At 43.1% G+C, this 21,141-nt stretch overlaps 1 protein-coding gene across 1 annotated transcript in view; it reads right to left on the bottom strand.

Annotated features, from left to right (window-relative positions):
* Positions 1-9,172: 9,172 nt before the first annotated feature.
* The window catches only part of ERN1 (endoplasmic reticulum to nucleus signaling 1), a 164,255-nt gene continuing 152,286 nt past the window's right edge, over positions 9,173-21,141 (bottom strand). Inside the window, exons 18-22 of the mRNA XM_030208417.1 lie at positions 19,968-20,115; positions 15,124-15,251; positions 12,506-12,629; positions 12,246-12,313; positions 9,173-10,503 (exon numbers count right to left, since the gene is read on the bottom strand). Coding sequence (XP_030064277.1) covers positions 10,282-10,503; positions 12,246-12,313; positions 12,506-12,629; positions 15,124-15,251; positions 19,968-20,115 — 690 coding nt within the window. The 3' untranslated portion in view covers positions 9,173-10,281. The remainder of the gene's footprint in view (positions 10,504-12,245; positions 12,314-12,505; positions 12,630-15,123; positions 15,252-19,967; positions 20,116-21,141) is intronic.

The raw sequence follows: 21,141 nt of genomic DNA on the forward strand, positions 1-21,141 counted from the left end.
TAGATAGAGTGCATAAGGAATGGATCCTCAGAAGCTTAGCTGAAATTGGGTGGCGGAGCAGGTGGGGGGAAGAGGGGTTGGTGGTTGGGAGGCTAGGATAGGGAAGGGCAGACTTATACGGTCTGTACCAGAGCCGATGATGGGAGGCGGGACTGGTGGTTGGGAGGCGGGAAATACTGCTGGGCAGACTTATACGGTCTGTGCCCTGAAAAGGACAGGTACAAATTCAAGGTAAGGAATACACATACGAGTTTGTCTTGGGCAGACTGGATGGACCATGTAGGTCTTTTTCTGCCGTCATCTACTATGTTACTATGAGTGGTGATCTGTTTGCTGTTAGGCTGTGTTGTCATCTAGGAGGAGTGTTTTGAAGAGGTGTGCTTTCAGGCGGGGCAGTCCGCCCCGGGTGTCAGCAGGTGGGGGGGGGGGGTGCTCCGCCGTCGCCCCAGTCCCCACCTGCCTACCAGCTCTGTGGACAGATGACCCTCTTCTCCTGCCACCCGGCACCTGACTCAGCCTTTTTTTTAAAAATCTGTGAAGCGGCAGCGCTGCGCTTCGTGTCTGTCTGCTCTGCGTCTAAAGGAAGCAAACCGCCTCATCGGCCGGCCTTCCCTCACTGTGTCCCGCCCTCATGGAAATAGGAAGTTACATCAGAGAGCGGGACACAGTGAGGGAAGGCCGGCCGATGAGGCAATTTGCTTCCTTTACACGCAGAGCAGACGCGAGGTGCTGCGCTGTGCCGCCGCTTCACAGATTTTTTTAAAAGCCTGGGTCAGGTGCCGGGTGGCAGGAGAAGAGGGTCTACGGAGTTGGTAGGCAGGTGTGGAATGGGGAGGTGAGGGGGGCTCAGATGGGAGAAGGGGCCTGGAACTGGGGTTTGAGTTCTCACATTATCTAAAACTTTTTCTTTGTATTGGTTGTCAAAGGATAGTTTGTGATCTATGGTGATTTCTAGGATCTTCAGGTTTATTTGTTAGAAAAAGTGTTTTAAAATACCAGGTTCTCTGTCACATTATGGCCACACCTGTAGAGTTACTGATTACAGAAATGTTTTACAGGAGAAAGAAAGGATTTCACAAAAAATTTGTAATAGTTGGTTTAAGTGGAATAAAAAGGCTGACCTTTGTTAGCCCATAGATGGATCCTTTAATCTGAATATTCTATGCAGATTAATATGTGAGTCTCAGCACATTTAAGTAAACACTTACCATTAATGAATGAATCCTTTTTACTAGAAGTTACTGGGAAAATATGATTTTAAAATTGAGCCCGTCCAACTTAGTGAAACTAGAGTTCCTGTTTTGGTTGCATTAGTGAAAGATGTAGTGCAGAGTTCTGCACTTGCTAGGGTTGATGTGACCCGTGAAATGCATTTGTGGCAAACTTACGATGTGTGCATGTTTCCCTTCTTGCTGCGTACGACTGGTAGCGCTATAGAAATGATTTATAGTAGTAGTACTCTAGTAGGGAAATATATTTTTATTTAACTCTTTCTTTATCTGCTCTGAGTTTTCGGATTACTAAAGCCACTGTGCTTTATAAAGCAAAAAAAAAAAAGGGGGGGTCTATTTGTCGGCTGATTAAGTACTGTGCTGGCAGGCTATTTTCTATCACTGTCACTGTTTTTACCGTGGCTTGCTTTGTGTGTTTGGTGTGTGTGAGTGGAGGTGTGGTGCTGCAGATGGAGACTGCTTTGCGGGGGGGGGGGGGGGGGGGGGGTGAGTATTTGGGTGCAAGGAAAGACATGAAAAAAATGAGAGAGGTATCTCAATAACGAAAGTGTTTAGCTGTTATGTGTGAATGGAGTTTTGCGTTATGTCGCAGCGTTAAATATAACCTTTTGTGTTCCTGTAAAATTGTCTGTACGATTGACCATTATAAGGTTAATGCCTTTTGTTTGAAATATAATGGAGTGAATGTTAATTTTAACTTACTTTTGATGATGATGGGTGAAGGTTCCTGAGTATTGCTGCAATGAAAGGATCTTGTAAATTAAGTTTGCTTGCTTCTGTGGTTTACTGCTCACTTCCTGTTGCTTTGAGTGACTGGAGACAGATGTAATGAGGAAAGCATAAAAATCTACTCTATTCTGTTTTTATATGTGTCCCATATTATATCTTATCTCAGCATTTAAAAGTGGAATTATCGCTGCTATGAACAGAATTGTTGCTATATTTACATCATTTAGGAGTTAAGGTTAATTATCCAGATATACTAATGTGAATGACATTTTTTTTAAATGTATTTCATTTATGCAGGGAAGGAAATAATTTTTGTAAGAATCACATCTAAAACGTGTTTTCGCCTATGCAAATCGCCTGTATTTTTGTGAATTACAGAGTTCATGCAGAGTAGCATATTTCTTTATGCCATGGTAAAGGAATCTAGGAAAACAGCAGATTATGCTGTGTTTGGTTTGTTTTAATAAAAGCCTGTGAGTTAGGCCAATTTAAGGCTGTGAATATTTATAGACACTGGATAGAGGGGATTTCTAATTTGTTTTTTTGTGCACAGTTGTGCAATGTAATTCATGGTGCTTGGAAGCGCATGGAGTAACCATGACAGAACTGTAGGGACACTTTGGGAAGATCTGTGTTGAGGGAAATATGTGGATGGCGATTTTTGCTGAGAGAAGGTTGTGTTGATGATGGGAAAATGTGATTTGCTATGGTTTGTTGGCTGCCATTTTAAAGGTTGTGATGGCAGCGTAGACGTTGGAATGTAGATGTGGGTGATGTGGTATGTGTGATGCTGGTACAGATGAATGTTGGTATAGATTGTTTAGATGATTATGATATGTACATCTGGAGTGATGATATATAGTACAGGAAGAGATGAACATTACTGAAAAAGTATTTTCTTTCTGGAAGTAACCTCTTAAGTTTATCAGGACCTTTCAGATTTAGTGTACCCGGCTAGGCTCCTTAAGTAAGGTAGGATTCAAACATTCTCACAGAAGCATTTTTATTTTGGGAACTGGTTTTTATTGATTTTTCTGCTTTCAAAGAACTGTTTTGAATCCTGCTGTGGAGATGAGCCCAAGTTCAGGCCTCTTATAGGCATAAGTTGTTTTTCTGGGGACATGATTTTGTTTAGCACTTGTTGTTTTGAATTGAAGTTATTTTGCTGATGTTGCACTGTTAACCTGTTCAGCTGAGTTCCTTCCTGTGTTCTGTTTGAAACTGCTATATTCTGCCTGACTTTCTAGCTGACACCCTAAGTAGAGGAGTGTGGTAGCCGTGTTAGTCCACTCTTAAGGTTATCAATAGAAATCAAACAAAATAAAACATGGAAAAGAAAATAAGATGATACCTTTTTTATTGGACATAACTTAATACATTTCTTGATTAGCTTTCGAAGGTTGCCCTTCTTCCTCAGATCGGAAATAAGCAAATGTGCTAGCTGACAGTGTATATAAGTGAAAACATTCAAGCATTACTATGACAGTCTGACAGGGTGGGAGGAGGGGTGTGGGTAGGAAGTATGCATGGGGACATCAAAGCATATCATTGATATTCTAACAGGATGGGTGTGGATAGGTGAGGGGTGGGGTGATCAACAGAGACATTACAGCTTTATGGTTTATAATGGGCTAGGAACCCCAGATCCTAGCTTTTCAGGATGCCCCTCCCGTGGCCACGCCCCTTTCTGAATTGCGTGCAGTGAGATTTGGGCAAAAGAATAGCATGAAGCCAGATGTGTGCGCAAATCCTAGCTGGTGCCAATTAGCATCAATAATTGGCTAGCAGCCAATTAATGCTTGTTAATGACTCGTCAGCCAATTAAGTTGCAATGATATGCTTTGATGTCCCCATGCATACTTCCTACCCACCCCCCTCCTCCCACCCTGTCAGACTGTCATAGTAATGCTTGAATGTTTTCACTTATATACACTGTCAGCTAGCACATTTGCTTATTTCCGATCTGAGGAAGAAGGGCAACCTTCGAAAGCTAATCAAGAAATGTATTAAGTTATGTCCAATAAAAAAGGTATCATCTTATTTTCTTTTCCATGTTTTATTTTGTTTGATTTCTATTGATAGCTGACACCCCTAAGAGGTGACAGTGTATAACTTTGATGAAAATTTAAAAGAACTGGGCTGGTTATTATCAGAGCCCACAGGGACACCTCAGCCGCCTTTTCTCCAAGCTGAAGAGCCCTAGCCGCTTTAGCCTTTCCTCATAGGGAAGTCGTCCCATCCCCTTTACCTTTTTCGTCGCCCTTCTCTGCACCTTCTCCGCATTCACTATATCTTTTTTGAGATGCGGCGACCACAATTGAACACAATATTCGAGGTGCGGTGGCACCATGGAGTGATACAAAGGCATTATAACATCCTCATTTTTGTTTTCCATTCCTTTCCTAATAATACCTAACATTCTATTTGCTTTCTTAGCCGCAGCAGCACATTGAGCAGAAGATTTCAACGTATCATCGACGACGACACCTAGATCCCTTTCTTGGTCCGTGACTCCTAACGTAGAACCTTGCACGACGTAGCTATAATTCAGGTTCCTCTTTCCCACATGCATCACTCTGCACTTGCTCACATTAAACATAATCTGCCATTTAGACGCCCAGTCTCCCAGTCTCGTAAGGTCCTCTTGCAACTTTTCACAATCCTCCCGTGATTCAACGACTTTGAATAACTTTGTGTCATCAGCAAATTTAATTACCTCACTAGTTACTCCTATCTCTAGGTCATTTACAAATATGTTAAAAAGCAGCAGTCCCAGCACAGACCCCTGAGGAACCCCACTAGGTACCCTTCTCCATTGAGAAAACTGATCATTTAACCCTACTCTCTGCTCTCTATCCTCCAACCAGTTTTTAATCCACAATAGAACACTACCTCCTATCCCATGACTCTTCAATTTCCTCTGGAGTCTTCGGGGGAGCCATATTGAAAGAGTGAGAGTGAACACAGAACACTGACTTGTGAGCACAATGTGTTAAAAAGCACAGCGAGATTGGCCATTGCCTGAAGAACCCAGAGCGAAACAGCATGCTTACGTCAGGATTGCACTGCCACGCAAGATAATCATGGTGTTTATAAAGATGCAGCATTAAAGAAAAAAAATGTATAAAGAAGGAATTTTGAGACCTATTAATGAAAAAGGGTCATTAAGGCCGTATCACGGTCTGTCTCGGTTGGTCACTTGAATATCAGACATAGACCCAAGAAGTGAGCCCTTATGCCAATCCCAGGGCAGAGAACCAAGCCCGAAGATGAGGAGTTGGTCTTTGAACAGGTAGTTGGATAGGCCCAAGGCTCTACCTGCGGTGACCGCCATTCCCCAGAGGTTGAGCCCCTATGTTCAGGCAGCTGGCAAGATTTCGATGGAAATTGGGCTGGAAGAGACTACCCGGGAAGTACCTGTCTTGTCTGTGAGGAGACAACAGGGATCCTGGTCAACCAGTAGTGAAGGCAGGCCGTGGTCCAGGCAGGGTCCGATTAAGGCAGAGGTCGAGGCAGGCGGTGATCCAGGAGACAAGTCAAGTTCAGTCAGAGGTCAGGACAGGCAGCAATCCAGGAGATAAAGTCAGGTTCAGGCAGAGGTCAAGTCAGGAAAGTCAGCAAGAAGAAACGCACCAGCACTATCCAACAAGGTTGTAGCCGAAGCAAAGAAGCAGTGAAAGATTCCTGGTTTTAAAGCTGAAGGCGTCTGACGTCAGAGGAGCGCGCACCCAGACTGTAGGTGTGCTGGATGTAGGCACCCAGACTGTAGGCACCCAGGAGGGAAGGAATCTACATGCGTAGCGTCTGGGTCAGGAACGTCGTGGGCGCATACGTCTGGCTCCGCAGGTTACACTCCAGATTTGTGACAGGCTGGTAAGAAAGGTTACAAGAATTTTTAAGTGACCATATATCCAAGCTGACCGTTGACTGCTCAGGTCTTTTCCCTCCTGTTTTAAACCATTCAAGTTCCAAGTTTAAATTTAATCACAATGGGGCATCTTTTTACAGTTTTGCTGGTGCAATTGGGTGGTTGCCCTGCAGTTCCATTCTTTTTGGTAGACTGAGATGCCGATAGCACAACATTTGCAATTGATGAGCTACAATCTTGAGATTTAGCATGGAACGTTTTCCTATGGTGTCTAGTGTCCTATTGTTTTACCCTGGAGGACCATATGTGTCTACTCTAGATGATTTACTTTGCTTTACTGCTTCGTTCAACACTACTGACTGGTAGGGAAGCTGATGTTGATCATGCCCAGGTGCTGATAACACCTTGTACCTGAGTTCTAGACATCTGGATGTGTGCTGGATGGAAAGAGGGGTTTTCCATATAGATAACTGAAGTTCCTGAAGGAGCTCATGCAATGGCAGAGCTATGACTTCTTCAGTCGCAGTGCATGATTGAAGGATAGATCTGAAGGCTTTTTTTTATTACCAAGAGCTTTGAAAATTTTCCAAACAAATTTTTAATAAGAAAATTCAGGATGTAACTGGAATAGATCTACCCGAGAAGAATATTGTGGCAGACATGGTGGATTCTCTAAGGCATGGAGCATCAGTGTGCGAGGAAGCAAGATCTAGAGCAGAGGGTTCTTAACTTTCATACAAATGCACTCGATCTGCAGCCCCTCCTTACCTCTCTACCCTCATCTCCCCTTACGTCCCTACTCGTAACCTCCGCTCTCAAGACAAGTCCCTCCTTTCAGTACCCTTCTCCACCACCGCCAACTCTAGGCTCCGCCCTTTCTGCCTCGCCTCACCCCATGCTTGGAACAAACTCCCTGAGCCCATACGCCAGGCCCCCTCCCTACCCATCTTCAAATCATTGCTCAAAAACCAACTCTTCAATGTCGCTTTCGGCACCTAATCACAACACCTCTATTCAGGAAATCTAGACTACCCCAACTTGACATTTCGTCCTTAGATTGTAAGCTCTTCTGAGCAGGGACCGTCCTTAGTTATTAATTTGTACAGCGCTGCGTAACCCTAGTAGCGCTCTAGAAATGTTAAATAGTAGTAGTAGTTTAGATAACTTCCTGGAGGAAAAGTCCATAAACTGTTTTTAAGGAAAACCTGGGATCAATAGCTTGGAATCTTGCTGCTCTTTGAGATTCTGGAATCTTGCTACTATTTGGTTTCCGCTCACAGGACAAATCCCTCCTCTCTGTACCCTTCTCCACCACCGCCAATTCCAGGCTCCACCCTTTCCGCCTCGCCTCTCCCTATGCGTGGAATAAACTTCCTGAGCCCATACGCCAAGCCCCCTCCATGCCCATCTTCAAATCCTTGCTCAAAGCCCACCTCTTCAATGTCGCCTTCGGCACCTAACCTTTATACCTCTATTCAGGAAATCTAGACTACCCCAAAACTTGACATTTCGTCCTTAGATTGTAAGCTCTTCTGAGCAGGGACCGTCCTTAGTTATTAATTTGTACAGCGCTGCGTAACCCTAGTAGCGCTCTAGAAATGTTAAGTAGTAGTAGTAGTCATTCAGTCGGGACAAAAACCCTATCTCCCCCCCCAACACAGGTGCAGATCAGAACTAGCACATTTTTCCATAGAAGTTACTATACAAAAAAATATATAACTATTCTGATTCTCATGTTATCTTATTAATAGCAACATAAATCTACACATTGTAAAATACAAAATCGTAACTCATGTAGCAAACCTACTATAAAACAGTGAAAGCTTACGAAGCGGGTTTTTCTGCCTGTACAACTTGGGAAGAAGCATGGGATTGCTTCTTGTAGTTTCAATTCCTGCCACTGGGCTGTGTTTCCTGTTGCTGCTTTCCCCTCCCCAAGGAGGTTTAATTGACAGGAGACGGCATCACTTGACAAGGCTTAAGCCGTAGCCGCCATCTTGATTCAAACCAAAGCAAACTATTGGTCCATGCCACGCTATGCATAGGCGGTCCTTATTTCTAATAAGCGTTTGCTATTGTTTTGGGTGATTCAGTATGGCAGCAAGCTCCTCCTACTAGCTTCAGGCCAGATAATAGGCCAAGCACGTTCCTGCTGTCTCCTGTCAAGTAAACCTCCTAACCATTGCTGTTTACACTAGCCGGCCTTGCGACACACCTCCTAGGAGCTTACAATACACCGGTTGAGAACCGCAGATTTAGAGACATTTCAAGTTCATCATCAGTTTGCCTACACAAGTACACTGAACACTGCTCTAACACCGTCAACAGAGTCCAATCAGCCTATCAGAAAATCATGCTTTTTCCCTTACTTTTAAAAGATTTTTGTTAGTTGGATGGAGCACATAAAAATGCATTCACCGTTAACATCTTCCTTTGTTTATCGCCACTGAACGTATGCTGCATTTTATTAGCATATAATCTGAGGATGACCTTAGCTTAAGATTCCCGTTGGCTGAGAAAGTTTCAACTTTATGGGAAAGAAGAGGAAATAAAAATGATCCATAGACTTGCTTTTATTTGTTTTGGTGCACTGTTATCATACTTTAGCTGAATTAGAAAAACTGTACATTGTAAGTAGAAAAATAAGAAATATGTTTTGAATTACTTTTAGGAAATCTTAAAATCATTCTCAAGACATCAATTTGCGAACTGTAACTTACACAATAAGAAAAGCTATCAAATAATGCTATATAAAGACCATGACATCAGACAGTTCATACATCTAAATTGGCAATGCTCCTTAGTGATAGAGTTCTAAGTTATTACTGTAAAACAGACATTTACTAACATTCTAGGCTTTCCCTCCATGAAAGGATTAAATGAACAACAAATGCCAGATTACCTTCACTGAAAGATGCAGTATAACTTTCCTCTTTTCCAGTTATAAAAATGGCAAAGAATACAAAAAACATTTAATGGGCTCAGAAATTTGGCATACATTTTTTTTTTACAATTTATATTTGGTAAAAGATTAATTTGTAAAATATTAAATAACAAATAAATATTTAAAATAAATAAATTGCAAAAGAAGTAATAACTATGTCATATCTGTACCTGGTTTTTTTTTTTTTATTAATGGTTTAACAAGTGTAATTATTCCTGTCACAGTTTTAAGTAAACCGAAAAGGAATACTGCATCCTTGTTAAAAAAAAAAAAAAAAAAAAAAAGTAATGTTTTAAACCCACTTTTCTCCACCAGGTGGACCCATACCCTGCTCCTTATGCATACATGTCGACAAGAAATCCATTTTCATTATATTTTTTTAACCATGTTTTTTTTTTAAACACAGCATTGCTGATAAAGTTTTCCATTCAGTAATCCGAACAAAAACTCTTGGACATCTGACCTGCTGTCTTTCCTTTTTTTTTTTTCCACATTGCTTCCTTTTAAATAACCTCCAGTTTGCAGCCTCTAATCAACCACTTTCCCCACTGCAGCGTGTATCAGTACTAGAAGAGAACATTTCACAATCCCGAAAAATATCCCCTACCCTGGAACTGCTGTACTGCAAACTTGTACAGACACAACATTAAGGTAAGCCAAACATCTGTCTAATATTACATCAGCCCAAAACTGGAATTGCATTACAATAAATACATTTGGTTGAAACTTTCCCTTCGTATTTAATACTGTAATTCTACCAATTTGCAACTTATTGCGATATGGTGGTTTCACAAATGCAAATTATGACGTTTCCAACTTAAAGCTGACAGCCACTTGTTTCAGGAAGGAACAGCCCTGAAACTTGACTTCCTTAAAGCGTCTCTGAAAACATGTCCCTTCTTTCTTTTGCTAAACGTCCCTTGTCTCGTAAGGTAGGTAAGCTAAGCTCACATCCGTGTGAAGAAGGTTCTGCAAACCACCTTTATTAATTCTATTAATGCATTTGGCTTCTTTTTTTTTTTTTTTTTCCCCTTTGGAACCAGGTTTTAAGTAAACTTTCTAAATGTCAGAATGGCAGTACTAGACGAAAGTGACCCGACACTGCTGAAAATATATTCCTTGCAGGCGCGATAGATGGGAAACCAGTAAACGCTACATGTTTCTGTTCAATGTCATCACTATTCCCGTGATTTAAAAACATTTACAAATAATTTAATAAAATGCAAGTACGTCCAATAGAAAAGTGATGCTCCCAGACACTTCCACCTATTTCAGCTTCACTTTTTGCTCTTTGTAGCAGCTTCACAAATAATTACAAGCTCAGGCCTTATCCTCCGGGGGCTTAAGGCCTACAGTCTGTGACAAAACCAGCGGCAGACAGTACAAGGCACTTGGTGGGAATCTTCGCATTCCCCTTTGTCGCACTGTGACGCTGCTGCACTTGCTAAGCCGTGCTGGCTTTTAGCCCTATGGCTGGAATGTTGAACACGGAGAATGGAAATCCTCTATCAGACCTCATCACGGGGCATTTGGACAGTTGAATGTCTTTGTTCTGCGTATTCCTGAAAATAGTAAGGCTGGAACAGTCTTTCCTGACTGCAGATTTGCATAGCTTTGTAGGTGTGCAGTAAGAGGCGGGGGAAACGGGATGTAAAATAAAGCACAAAATCATCGGGGACAGACCCGAGTGTCTCTTGTACATCCTGCGGCAGTTCCCGGAAGTGATGCTTCTGAGAACGAGATACAAAATACCAGTTAGCATTATATTCAATAAATGTTATGATTACTGTATTAAGTAAAAGTCATAAAATTAACAGGCCTGTGCTGGAATGTCACGGTGCAAAATCATATAAGGCATATTTATAGTCATAACACTAGTTCAGCTGTAGCTATTTAAGGGGGGGGGGAGGGGTCTTTTACGAAGTGGTGGTAAGCCCAATGCGGGCTTACTACTCGCTAATCTGGACCTATCGCCGGGCTACCACAGCAGCCCGGCGGTAGTTCCCACCCCCCCCCCCCCAACGCACACCACTTCTGGTGCTGCAAAAAATATTTTTATTTTTTTTAGCGCCGGTGTTTACCCGGCGGTAATTGGGCAGTGCCACGCTCTACCCGGTTACTGCAGGAGCCCTTACCTCAACTGGTGGTGGTGGTAAGTGCTCCCCTCCTTCCCGAAATGGCTGCGCGGCAAGTGATTCACTTGCCACGCAGCCAATTCTTTAAAAAAAAAAAAAAAAGATGACAGCCTTTTACCTGCTGAGTCAAAAACGTGCTGATGTCAGCGCAGGCCCCCTTTTCTCACAGCTTGGTAGAAGGACCCCTAAATCTGCATAGAGTTACTTGGAGGTTACATAAATTTGTTCACCATATTGCTCTATTTACGCTGTATATAAATGACAGGGGTCAATATACAGCCGGCAACGCTAAGCATTTTGCTAATCGCTGCCAGCATTATTCCCAGATATTCAACGCTGGGCCAAAGTCCAGGGTTCAACACCAACTATCCGGTTGACGTGGAGCCGACTAGACAGTTAAGTTGATATTCAGAACTTAAGCAGTTATGGGTTACCGCACCAAGGGACCCTTTTACAGAGCAGCAGGGTAAGCCCAATTCGGGCTTACCGTTCACTATTCCGGGACAACCGCAGGCCCAACATGGCTGCCGATGGTAGTTCCGGGTCGAGCATGTGCCATTTCCTGGGGGGGAAAAAAACCCTGGAAATGATTAGCGTGGTGGTAACCCAGCGGTAATTGGGTATTGCCGCACGCTGCTCGGTTAACGCTGGGTTACAGCAGGAGCCCTTACCACCAAGGCAATGGTTGGTGGTAAGGGCTCTCCGTCATTTTGTTTTAGGGGCTTTTTACCCACTGTGGTAAAAAGGGCCCTGGTGCGCAGAAAAAACGGGCCCCGCCACTACCGCAGGGTCCTTTTTCCCACAGCTTGGTAAAAGGACCCTATGCGATCCCATTTACGAGGTTACTCTGACCACTTCCGGAACGTCCCCAAAATAGCCGGTTTTCACTTAAGGCTAACTGCTAATTTTCAGCGGCAAAAACGGCTTAAGTGATGCTGACAATTAGCAGATAACCCGGAACAAGCGATTTAATATTTAACCGGTCAGCAGCTGTTTCTAGCCAGTTAAAGTGTTTGAATATCGACCAGATAGTGTTCATTTCCAATGTGAGAAAATCATATACTCAACACAGGTAAGAAACGATGGCAGTGAGAAGCACTGCCTTGGAAGGACAGCACGTGCGCCAAGCCAACGAGAGGAGCTGGGTGCCGAGGGCAAGGCAGCCATGAGACCTCAGACCCAAAAGAAGGTACCTAGCTCAAACACAGATGAGAGGAGTACTGGGCAAGGCAGAGGAGGCGGCTACAAATCACTTCCTTCCACTGGTTTCTAAACTGAACAATAACAGCAACGAGAAAGCTCCCCATTTTGCTGTTGGTTTGCCCCTCATTGTTTACCTTATTTCTCAAAGCACGTAGAAGATCTCTTACGGAACCTCCTTTGTAGCTTCTGAATTTACGAAGATCTACAGAAATAAGGCAAGAATAAAATTAATGCAGCCAGAGCCTGTGGAGACTTCTCTGCTCACAGGTGGGGGAGGAGGGGGGGGGGACAATCTTCAGTTTCACTGACGGTGCTACGCATTAATCTGGACGAATGTTCCTAATGTCCTCTCACTGCCACTAAGGTCACAGAATGGGTTAGAAAGGTGAGATACCTGTCTGAAGAGGGACTGTGATATGTTCCCTCCAGTCCATTTTCACCACATGTCTTCCTCCTTTCTCTAACTGTTTCACTATTGGACCATCAAGCGATTCCTTTTCTATTCTGTCGCTCACATCCTGCAACAGAAATGCAAATGGTTTCAAATACTGCCCTTTCCCTGGAGAAGCGTTTCAGGCGCGCTCTCAGCACATCACTCCTGAAAGGGCCCCTGCTTTTCAACTTCCTTGCTTCCTACTTTCAAGTGCGTGTCTTTGTACATAAAAGCTGTCTTGTGCTGTGCCTATATATCTCTCGTTAAGCATTATCAAAGTGGAATAAAGCAGCAGCTCAATAGACGGAAGGAGCAGACCGAGAACTAGGGAAGCCAACATTCAAAGCTCGCTTCTCTCACTGTGATCTTGGGGAAGGCAAGTCACTCTCCACTGCTTCAGGGACCGAATTGTAACCTAGTTTTAACTCACCTTCAGCTTTGAATTGGAAAAGTAATTCGATCTGATATCCACGTCCAAAAGCTAACAAGCACATTTTCTACCCTGAGATGGAGAGCAGGCATCGGAGACTTCCTTCTTTCATACACGGTCTCAGTGTGCCTCCATGAGTGAGTTACACTGGGTGTTTTCTGCCCCAGTATGTGTTTTATTGTTTTTCACAGAGCGCATTTCAGAAAAATAAAATCAATGCGGTGCACAACACAAAATAAAAACAAGTAGGACAGGGCGCAAAAAGAGCGAAGGAGGGGAAAGAGAAAAGAAAGAGGTTAGGCCAGAACCCAACTGGTTTGCTACTATTGTCTCATTTAGCTGCTTATTAATTATGTTATTTCTGGATACCTGATCCACAGTTTTAAAATAAGGATATTTTCATGAAGATGCCAGTTAAATGATTTACGGATCAAGAAAGGGATCTGGGCGTCGGCGTCGATGATACGCTGAAACCTTCTGCTCAGTGTGCTGCTGCGGCTAGGAAAGCGAATAGAATGTTGGGTGTTATTAGGAAGGGTATGGAGTCCAGGTGTGCGGATGTTATAATGCCGTTGTATCGCTCCATGGTGCGACCGCACCTGGAGTATTGTGTTCAGTACTGGTCTCCGTATCTCAAAAAAGATATAGTAGAATTGGAAAAGGTACAGCGAAGGGCGACGAAAATGATAGTGGGGATGGGACGACTTTCCTATGAAGAGAGGCTGAGAAGGCTAGGGCTTTTTAGCTTGGAGAAGAGACGGCTGAGGGGAGATATGATAGAAGTGTATAAAATAATGAGTGGAATGGATCGGGTGGATGTGAAGCGACTGTTCACACTATCCAAAAATACTAGGACTAGAGGGCATGAGTTGAAGCTACAGTGTGGTAAATTTAAAACGAATCGGAGAAAATTTTTCTTCACCCAACGTGTAATTAGACTCTGGAATTCGTTGCCGGAGAACGTGGTACGGGCGGTTAGCTTGACGGAGTTTAAAAAGGGGTTAGATAGATTCCTAAAGGACAAGTCCATAGACCGCTATTAAATGGACTTGGAAAAATTCCGCATTTTTAGGTATAACTTGTCTGGAATGTTTTTACGTTTGGGGAGCGTGCCAGGTGCCCTTGACCTGGATTGGCCACTGTCGGTGACAGGATGCTGGGCTAGATGGACCTTTGGTCTTTCCCAGTATGGCACTACTTATGTACTTATGTACTATTTAGCATTTTTATAGCGCTACAAAGCGTACGCAGCGCTGCACAAACATCCCACATTTTCCCACCTATTTGCAGGCTCAATGTGGCTTACATAGTTCCGTAAGTGGTGTTTACCAGTTCGGGATAGGAGAAATGAGGTAGAGGGGACACAGTGGATTAGGTTACAGGAGGAAAGTTCGTCTTATGATGAGAGCTGAAGGTATTAGGTTAAACTTCATTCATGACCAAATTAACTTGAACAATTAGGAACATTAAACTACAAATCAAGAAGATTTAGCAAAAACAGTTAAGACGCATAGAATACATGTTGTATAGATACGTTTTGTTAATTGGCATTTAGGATGAGTTGTTACTGTATGCTTTCTTAAATAAATAAGTTTTCAATAGTTTACGGAAGTTCACTATGTCGTGGGTTATTTTTATGGATTTTGGTAATTCATTCCAAATTTGCGTGCATATGTAGGAGAAGCTGGATGCATATGTTAATTTATATTTCAGTCGAGAGAGAGAGAGAACCAGATACTAGAGCCAGGTAAGGCAAAACCTAACCAGTGTTGTGCTGCTGAAAATAATGTATGCCTGGCATTAAATAGATTAATTACTTATAATCTGATCTGCCCAGGGCGGACAACAATAAAACATACATAATATACACATATATAAAACAACAAACCATAACTATATTCAGCAGTCAATTAACAGAGGTCAGTAGTCTCAAAGCAACCTCATTCAACAGGTACAAAGTAAGCCAGACACAATAAACGGTCCTTTTAACTGCCACTTAAATGTGACCAATTAAGACTCTTTTTTGGTCTCAAAGGAAATTTGTTCCATTGAAGTGGCCCAGAGATTGAAAAATTCCCATTCTTTGTCAGTTCCAAGCGCATTAAAACAAAAAAAAACAAAACAACCTAAAAATGCATAAAGAACAAACCTGAAAAAACTGGAGCTGTTTTTCTAAGTTCCAAAAGAACGGGTGCTTCAGCACACATTTGGCTGATGGGCGCTTTTGAGGATCCATGCTTATCATTTCCTCTATTAGTTCATGGGAAACTATGTCCTCTACAGTAAAAAGAAAAACAAGACACCACTGTGTTGGTTATAAACTCTGAATGCTTTAAAGAAGCCATTCTGATGCAACTAAGTAGCAAAGTGTAACACAACACAGGTAGCAGTGTTTTGAAAATGACATAAATAAAAATAAATTGGAATGCAAATTGGAATATAATTTAAGGACCTTTAGCTTGTTGCACACCCCATAATGTAAGCTACCAAACTGTTCTCTAGGTTTCCTACAATGTCATTAAATCAGGGCAGGAAACAATATTAGAGCCATTTTTAATTCTTCAAAGTAAACTCAATTTCATGTGACAAATGCCTGTCACTTGGCTTAATAAACATAATTCAACAATATTATTAGTAAGAGGCAGATTTTAGAAAGTGGGTGGGTGGGTGGGGGGGGGGGGGGGGGGGGGTCGTCACACCTCCAGGTCCAGATCTTTGGCTTCCATTACTGCACATGTCATTTTTACATTTCTCATTTTGGTTTACAAATGGCATTCACCCTCCGCTCCTGCTTATCTCAAACTTCTCATCCCGTACCCCTCCCCCCTCTTCTCTGGCTGCTGTCACCCTCAAAACTTCACCTCACCTCTCTGTGCTCTTTATTGGCCCAAAACTGGGGCACAACTTCCCATTTCACATCAGGAACCAATCACCACGCTCAGCATTTAAGACATCGCTCAAATCTCATCTGTTTATTCAAGTTATTATTATTATTATTTGTTACATTTGTATCCCACATTTTCCCACCTTTTGCAGGCTCAATGTGGCTTACATAGTACCGTTAACGGCGTTACCGATTACAGTCTGAACAAATACATGGTATGAATGAATACAAAGTGATATTGTAGTAGAATGGGGTACATGTATGGTAGATACAGTTGGGGGAACTTATAGAGGAAAAGGGGGAGGAAGAGTCAGGTAATGTTCGTTTCGGTCTTTGGTTCATTGTGTCGCAGGTGAACAGGCATTTTTATGTTGGGTCGGTGGGGTATGCTCTTCTGAACAGGTCTTTAGTGCTTTCTGAAAATGTAGGTGGTTGAGCGTAGTTTTTATTGCTTTTGGTTTTATTGTTTTTGGCCCAGATAGCTACTAGTTGTGTGTTTTCTTTCTTTTCTCCTCCATTTCTCCCTTTTTCTTTTCTTTTTTTTATTTTTGTTACATTTGTACCCTGCGCTTTCCCACTCATGGCAGGCTCAATGTGGCTTACATGGGGCAATGGAGGGTTAAGTGACTTGCCCAGAGTCACAAGGAGCTGCCTGTGCCTGAAGTGGGAATCAAACTCAGTTCCTCAGGACCAAAGTCCACCACCCTAACCACTAGGCCACTCCTCCACTGTTGCTACTATTTGAGATTCTACATGGATTGTTGCTATTCCACTAGCAACATTCCATGTAGAAGTCGGCCCTTGCAGATCACCAATGTGGCCGCGCAGGCTTCTGCTTCTGCGAGTCTGACGTCCTGCACGTACGTGCAGGACGTCAGACTCACAGAAACAGAAGCCTGCGCAGCCTTCTACATGGAATGTTGCTAGTGGAATAGCAACATTCCATGTAGAATCTCCAATAGTATCTATTTTATTTTTGTTACATTTGTACCCTGCGCTTTCCCACTCATGGCAGGCTCAATGCGGCTTACATGGGGCAATGGAGGGTTAAGTGACTTGCCCAGAGTCACAAGGAGCTGCCTGTGCCTGAAGTGGGAATCAAACTCAGTTCCTCAGTTCCCCAGGACCAAAGTCCACCACCCTAACCACTAGGCCACTCCTCCACTGTTGCTACTATTTGAGATTCTACATGGAATGTTGCTGTTCCACTAGCAACATTCCATGTAGAAGTCGGCCCTTGCAGATCACCAATGTGGCCGCGCAGGCTTCTGCTTCTGCGAGTCTGACGTGCAGGACGTCAGACTCACAGAAACAGAAGCCTGCGCAGCCTTCTACATGGAATGTTGCTAGTGGAATAGCAACATTCCATGTAGAATCTCCAATAGTAGCAACATTCCATGTAGAATCTCCAATAGTATCTATTTTATGTTACATTTGTACCCTGCGCTTTCCCACTCATGGCAGGCTCAATGCGGCTTACATGGGGCAATGGAGGGTTAAGTGACTTGCCCAGAGTCACAAGGAGCTGCCTGTGCCTGAAGTGGGAATCAAACTCAGTTCCTCAGGACCAAAGTCCACCACCCTAACCAATAGGCCACTCCTCCACTGTTGCTACTATTTGAGATTCTACATGGATTGTTGCTATTCCACTAGCAACATTCCATGTAGAAGTCGGCCCTTGCAGATCACCAATGTGGCCACGCAAGCTTCTGCTTCTATTCCACTAGCAACATTCCATGTAGAATCTCCAATAGTATCTATTTTATTTTTGTTACATTTGTACCCTGCGCTTTCCCACTCATGGCAGGCTCAATGCGGCTTACATGGGGCAATGGAGGGTTAAGTGACTTGCCCAGAGTCACAAGGAGCTGCCTGTGCCTGAAGTGGGAATCAAACTCAGTTCCTCAGTTCCCCAGGACCAAAGTCCACCACCCTAACCACTATTGCACTATAAATCACTTTGAAGCCTAGTACAGGCCATATAGTGGTATAGAAAGTGGAAATAAATAAATAAACGGGGAGAAGTCCCATAGTATTTTATAAGAGGCTCTGCCAAATACAGATCCTTCTTCTGCACAAATATCTCTCTCCACATGCTGCGGGACAGTGATTTTGAAAGCTGCATGTGAGAACCCCCCCCCCCCCCCCCCCCCCGACATAATCCCCATGTATGCGTGAGAGCAATTTTTCAAAATCACTTCTCCCGTACAGCCTCGGCTAACAGTACTAGTTCCTCCACCCAACTGTTACCCTAGTCGTGCGCCACTTCTGAAGCACCCCCCCCCCCCCCCCCCATATTACCCAATCCCCATCCTTGGCTTTACCGAGGTGCTGGGGTCTAGTGAGAGCAGGAGCCATGCCCATTCCCTCCTGCTCCAGCTCTCTCTTTCAAAATGGCCATTGTGACTCCTAGTGGTTATCCGTGGTATTACCACTAGGGTCTGGCTGCCCAATCAGGATATTATAGGGATTTGGAGGTCTGCTTGGGGAAAGGGGTTAGGAGGGATAGGATGCCTTGGGAGTCGGGGGGGGGGGGGGGAAGAAGACCTCAGCCTTTATACCTGCCCTTCATGCAGACACTTATGCACAGTGGCGTTCCTGGCCTGGATGGCACCCGCTGGGGGGCAAGGGGTGCTGTGGCGCGCGCCTGCTCTGAGTTCGCTAACTTCGCTGCAGCTCCTTCTGCACCGGAACAGGAAGTAATCTGTTCTGGGGCAGAGGGAGCTGCAGCAAACGAGCGAAGTTAGTGAACTTGGAGCAGGCGCGCGCCGTGGCACCCCCCAACGGAGTGCACCCGGGGTGGACCGCCCCCACCTTGGCACGCCACTGCTTATATGCAGGCCTTGGGGGTAGGTGTAAGTGCTGACGTCTAAAGTTTTTCATGCCAATGTGGAGTCCCCTTTTACAATGGGGATTCCACACCAATGTGTTAGGCCCAACCACCTATACACGAGCCCTTCAAAGTGGGCCAAGTCCTCCCTTTTGCATTATTTCAGCTGTCCACTGATTCATAGCCTCTTAGAAGAAAAATGTCCGCACTTACATACATACAGATTAAAGCAAATTCAGGTGCTGCTTGTTCTTTTTATTTAAATGTATACGTCACAACTTAGATAGACAATATCCCCCCCCCCCCCTAACAAAATGGGCTTGCCTACTTTTGTTCTCAGGTTCAAATGGCCATCAGTAAACATGCTGCTATTTACACCTGGGGATACTTCATTATCAGATGTAAAAATGGTCTCTATTGCTCCCTCTTTTATATATATAAAAAAAAGACAAATTACACATCTGAAACACCTGCAGCACTGTCCCTTATCAGTTAAAATGGTGCAAGACTGGAAACGGTTAAGATTTTGAAAACGTTAATAGACCAGAAAAATTTGAACAAAATGAATATTACAGATGATTAATATCGAGATTGTTGTTTTCCCAGATTTCCGGGTAGGACTCCTAAAGTTTTTTTTCCTCTGAAATGATTCCTCTTGGTATATTAATTCAAAAGGAGTGAAGCCTGTGAAACTAGGATTACCTTAATCAGTGGGAATTGGATTAGAGATTCAAGTGTTTGTATTGTTAAATAATTTCTGGTTTTACAAGAGAAAAAAATGAAATCAGGTGTATTATTTCCACCAATATTGGACAATAAGTATGTTTCCAATGAAATTAATTGACTACACCGTCTTGGGTTTGAAGAAGCCAACCAGACGATCAATGTGGAATAATGATTCAGATAAATAATAACTGGGGATAATCAAGTTAATACCACGTTTTCTTGGTTTACTGTTTAATTGATCTCCTTGTCTTGTTTCATTCTCCCTATTTATTTTGTGGTCTAAGAAAGAGAAAGATTGTATATAATCCATTTATCTAGTTGAGATTGTTTTCTTCTAATATTGTATTACAGTCATCTCTGTATTACTGTTTGCAAGTGACCCTTGTAAAATGAAAAATTATAAATAAATGATTTTAAAAAATGGTGCAAGAGTGACTATAACTAATAAGTAGGAAGGACTGGAGTGTAAAGGGTTTTGTTTTGGAAGGGGTAGGTCAGGAGGGTTTTCAAGTAACCTGTTTATCTGCTTTAGCAGCTAAAAGTGTGCACTTACCATGCTTATCTAGGTTTAGACAGTCAAGACTGTAAGAACCCAATAGAATGTTGGCTTGCCGCTGCAGGGACTTGCCAAATGGATGGCTGCCTTCCGATACCACATAGTAGAACATGCAGCCAGCTGAAAAAATGTCCACCGTATATGTCTGAAAAAAAAATAAAGAACAATAAAACACCTTCTCTTACAAGACGGAATAAAACACAGCCACTGTGATCATGTCTGCTGTATGTACATTTCCAAGAAAAAGAACAGGTGCAGAGAAGGGCGACGAAAATGATAAAGGGGATGGGACGACTTCCCTATGAGGAAAGGCTAAAGCGGCTGCGGCTCCTCAGCTTGGAGAAAAGGCGGCTGAGGGGAGATATGATAGAGGTCTATAAAATAATGAGTGCAGTTGAACGGGTAGATGTGAAGCGTCTGTTCACGCTTTCCAAGAATACTAGGACTAGGGGGCATGCGATGAAGCTACAATGTAGTAAATTTAAAACGAATCGGAGAAAATTTTTCTTCAATCAACGTGTAATTAAACTCTGGAATTCGTTGCCAGAGAATGTGGTAAAAGCAGTTAGCTTAGCGGAGTTTTAAAAAGGTTTGGACGGCTTCCTAAAGATAAAGTCCATACACCATTATTAAATGGACTTGGGGAAAATCCACTATTTCTGGGGTAAGCAGTATAAAATGTTTTGTATTTTTTTGGGATCTTGCCAGGTATGTGTGACCTGGATTGGCCACTGTTGGAAACAGGTTGCTGGGCTTGATGGACCTTTGGTCTTTCCCTGTATGGCAATACTTATGTACTTATATATGTACTTTTGCACAACAGAATAGTGTGATCAACCAATCACAGGCACCTGAGAGATTAATATAACAAGTAATACAGAAAAACCTTTGCCTAAGTGAGCATATACCATTAGCCAGAACTCAATCTAGACTCTAGTCGGTCAATATCAAGACAATGAGGAGATTTCAGAAAGTGAAGCATTTGTAGAATCACCTCTTTCTCAGTGATTTTTGCCAGATGATAAGATTAGAAACAGGACATGGCTTTCACAATGGGTTTTATCTGAAGAGTCTATTTTTAGCACCGAAGCAACAACTGACAAGTTTATGCAAATAAATCCCCAATTCAGAGAAGCAGATACCAGCCCAACCAACCACTCCAAAAACTCAG

Source organism: Microcaecilia unicolor, chromosome 6 (assembly GCF_901765095.1).
Source record: "Microcaecilia unicolor chromosome 6, aMicUni1.1, whole genome shotgun sequence".
Classification (NCBI taxonomy): Eukaryota; Metazoa; Chordata; class Amphibia; order Gymnophiona; family Siphonopidae; genus Microcaecilia; species Microcaecilia unicolor.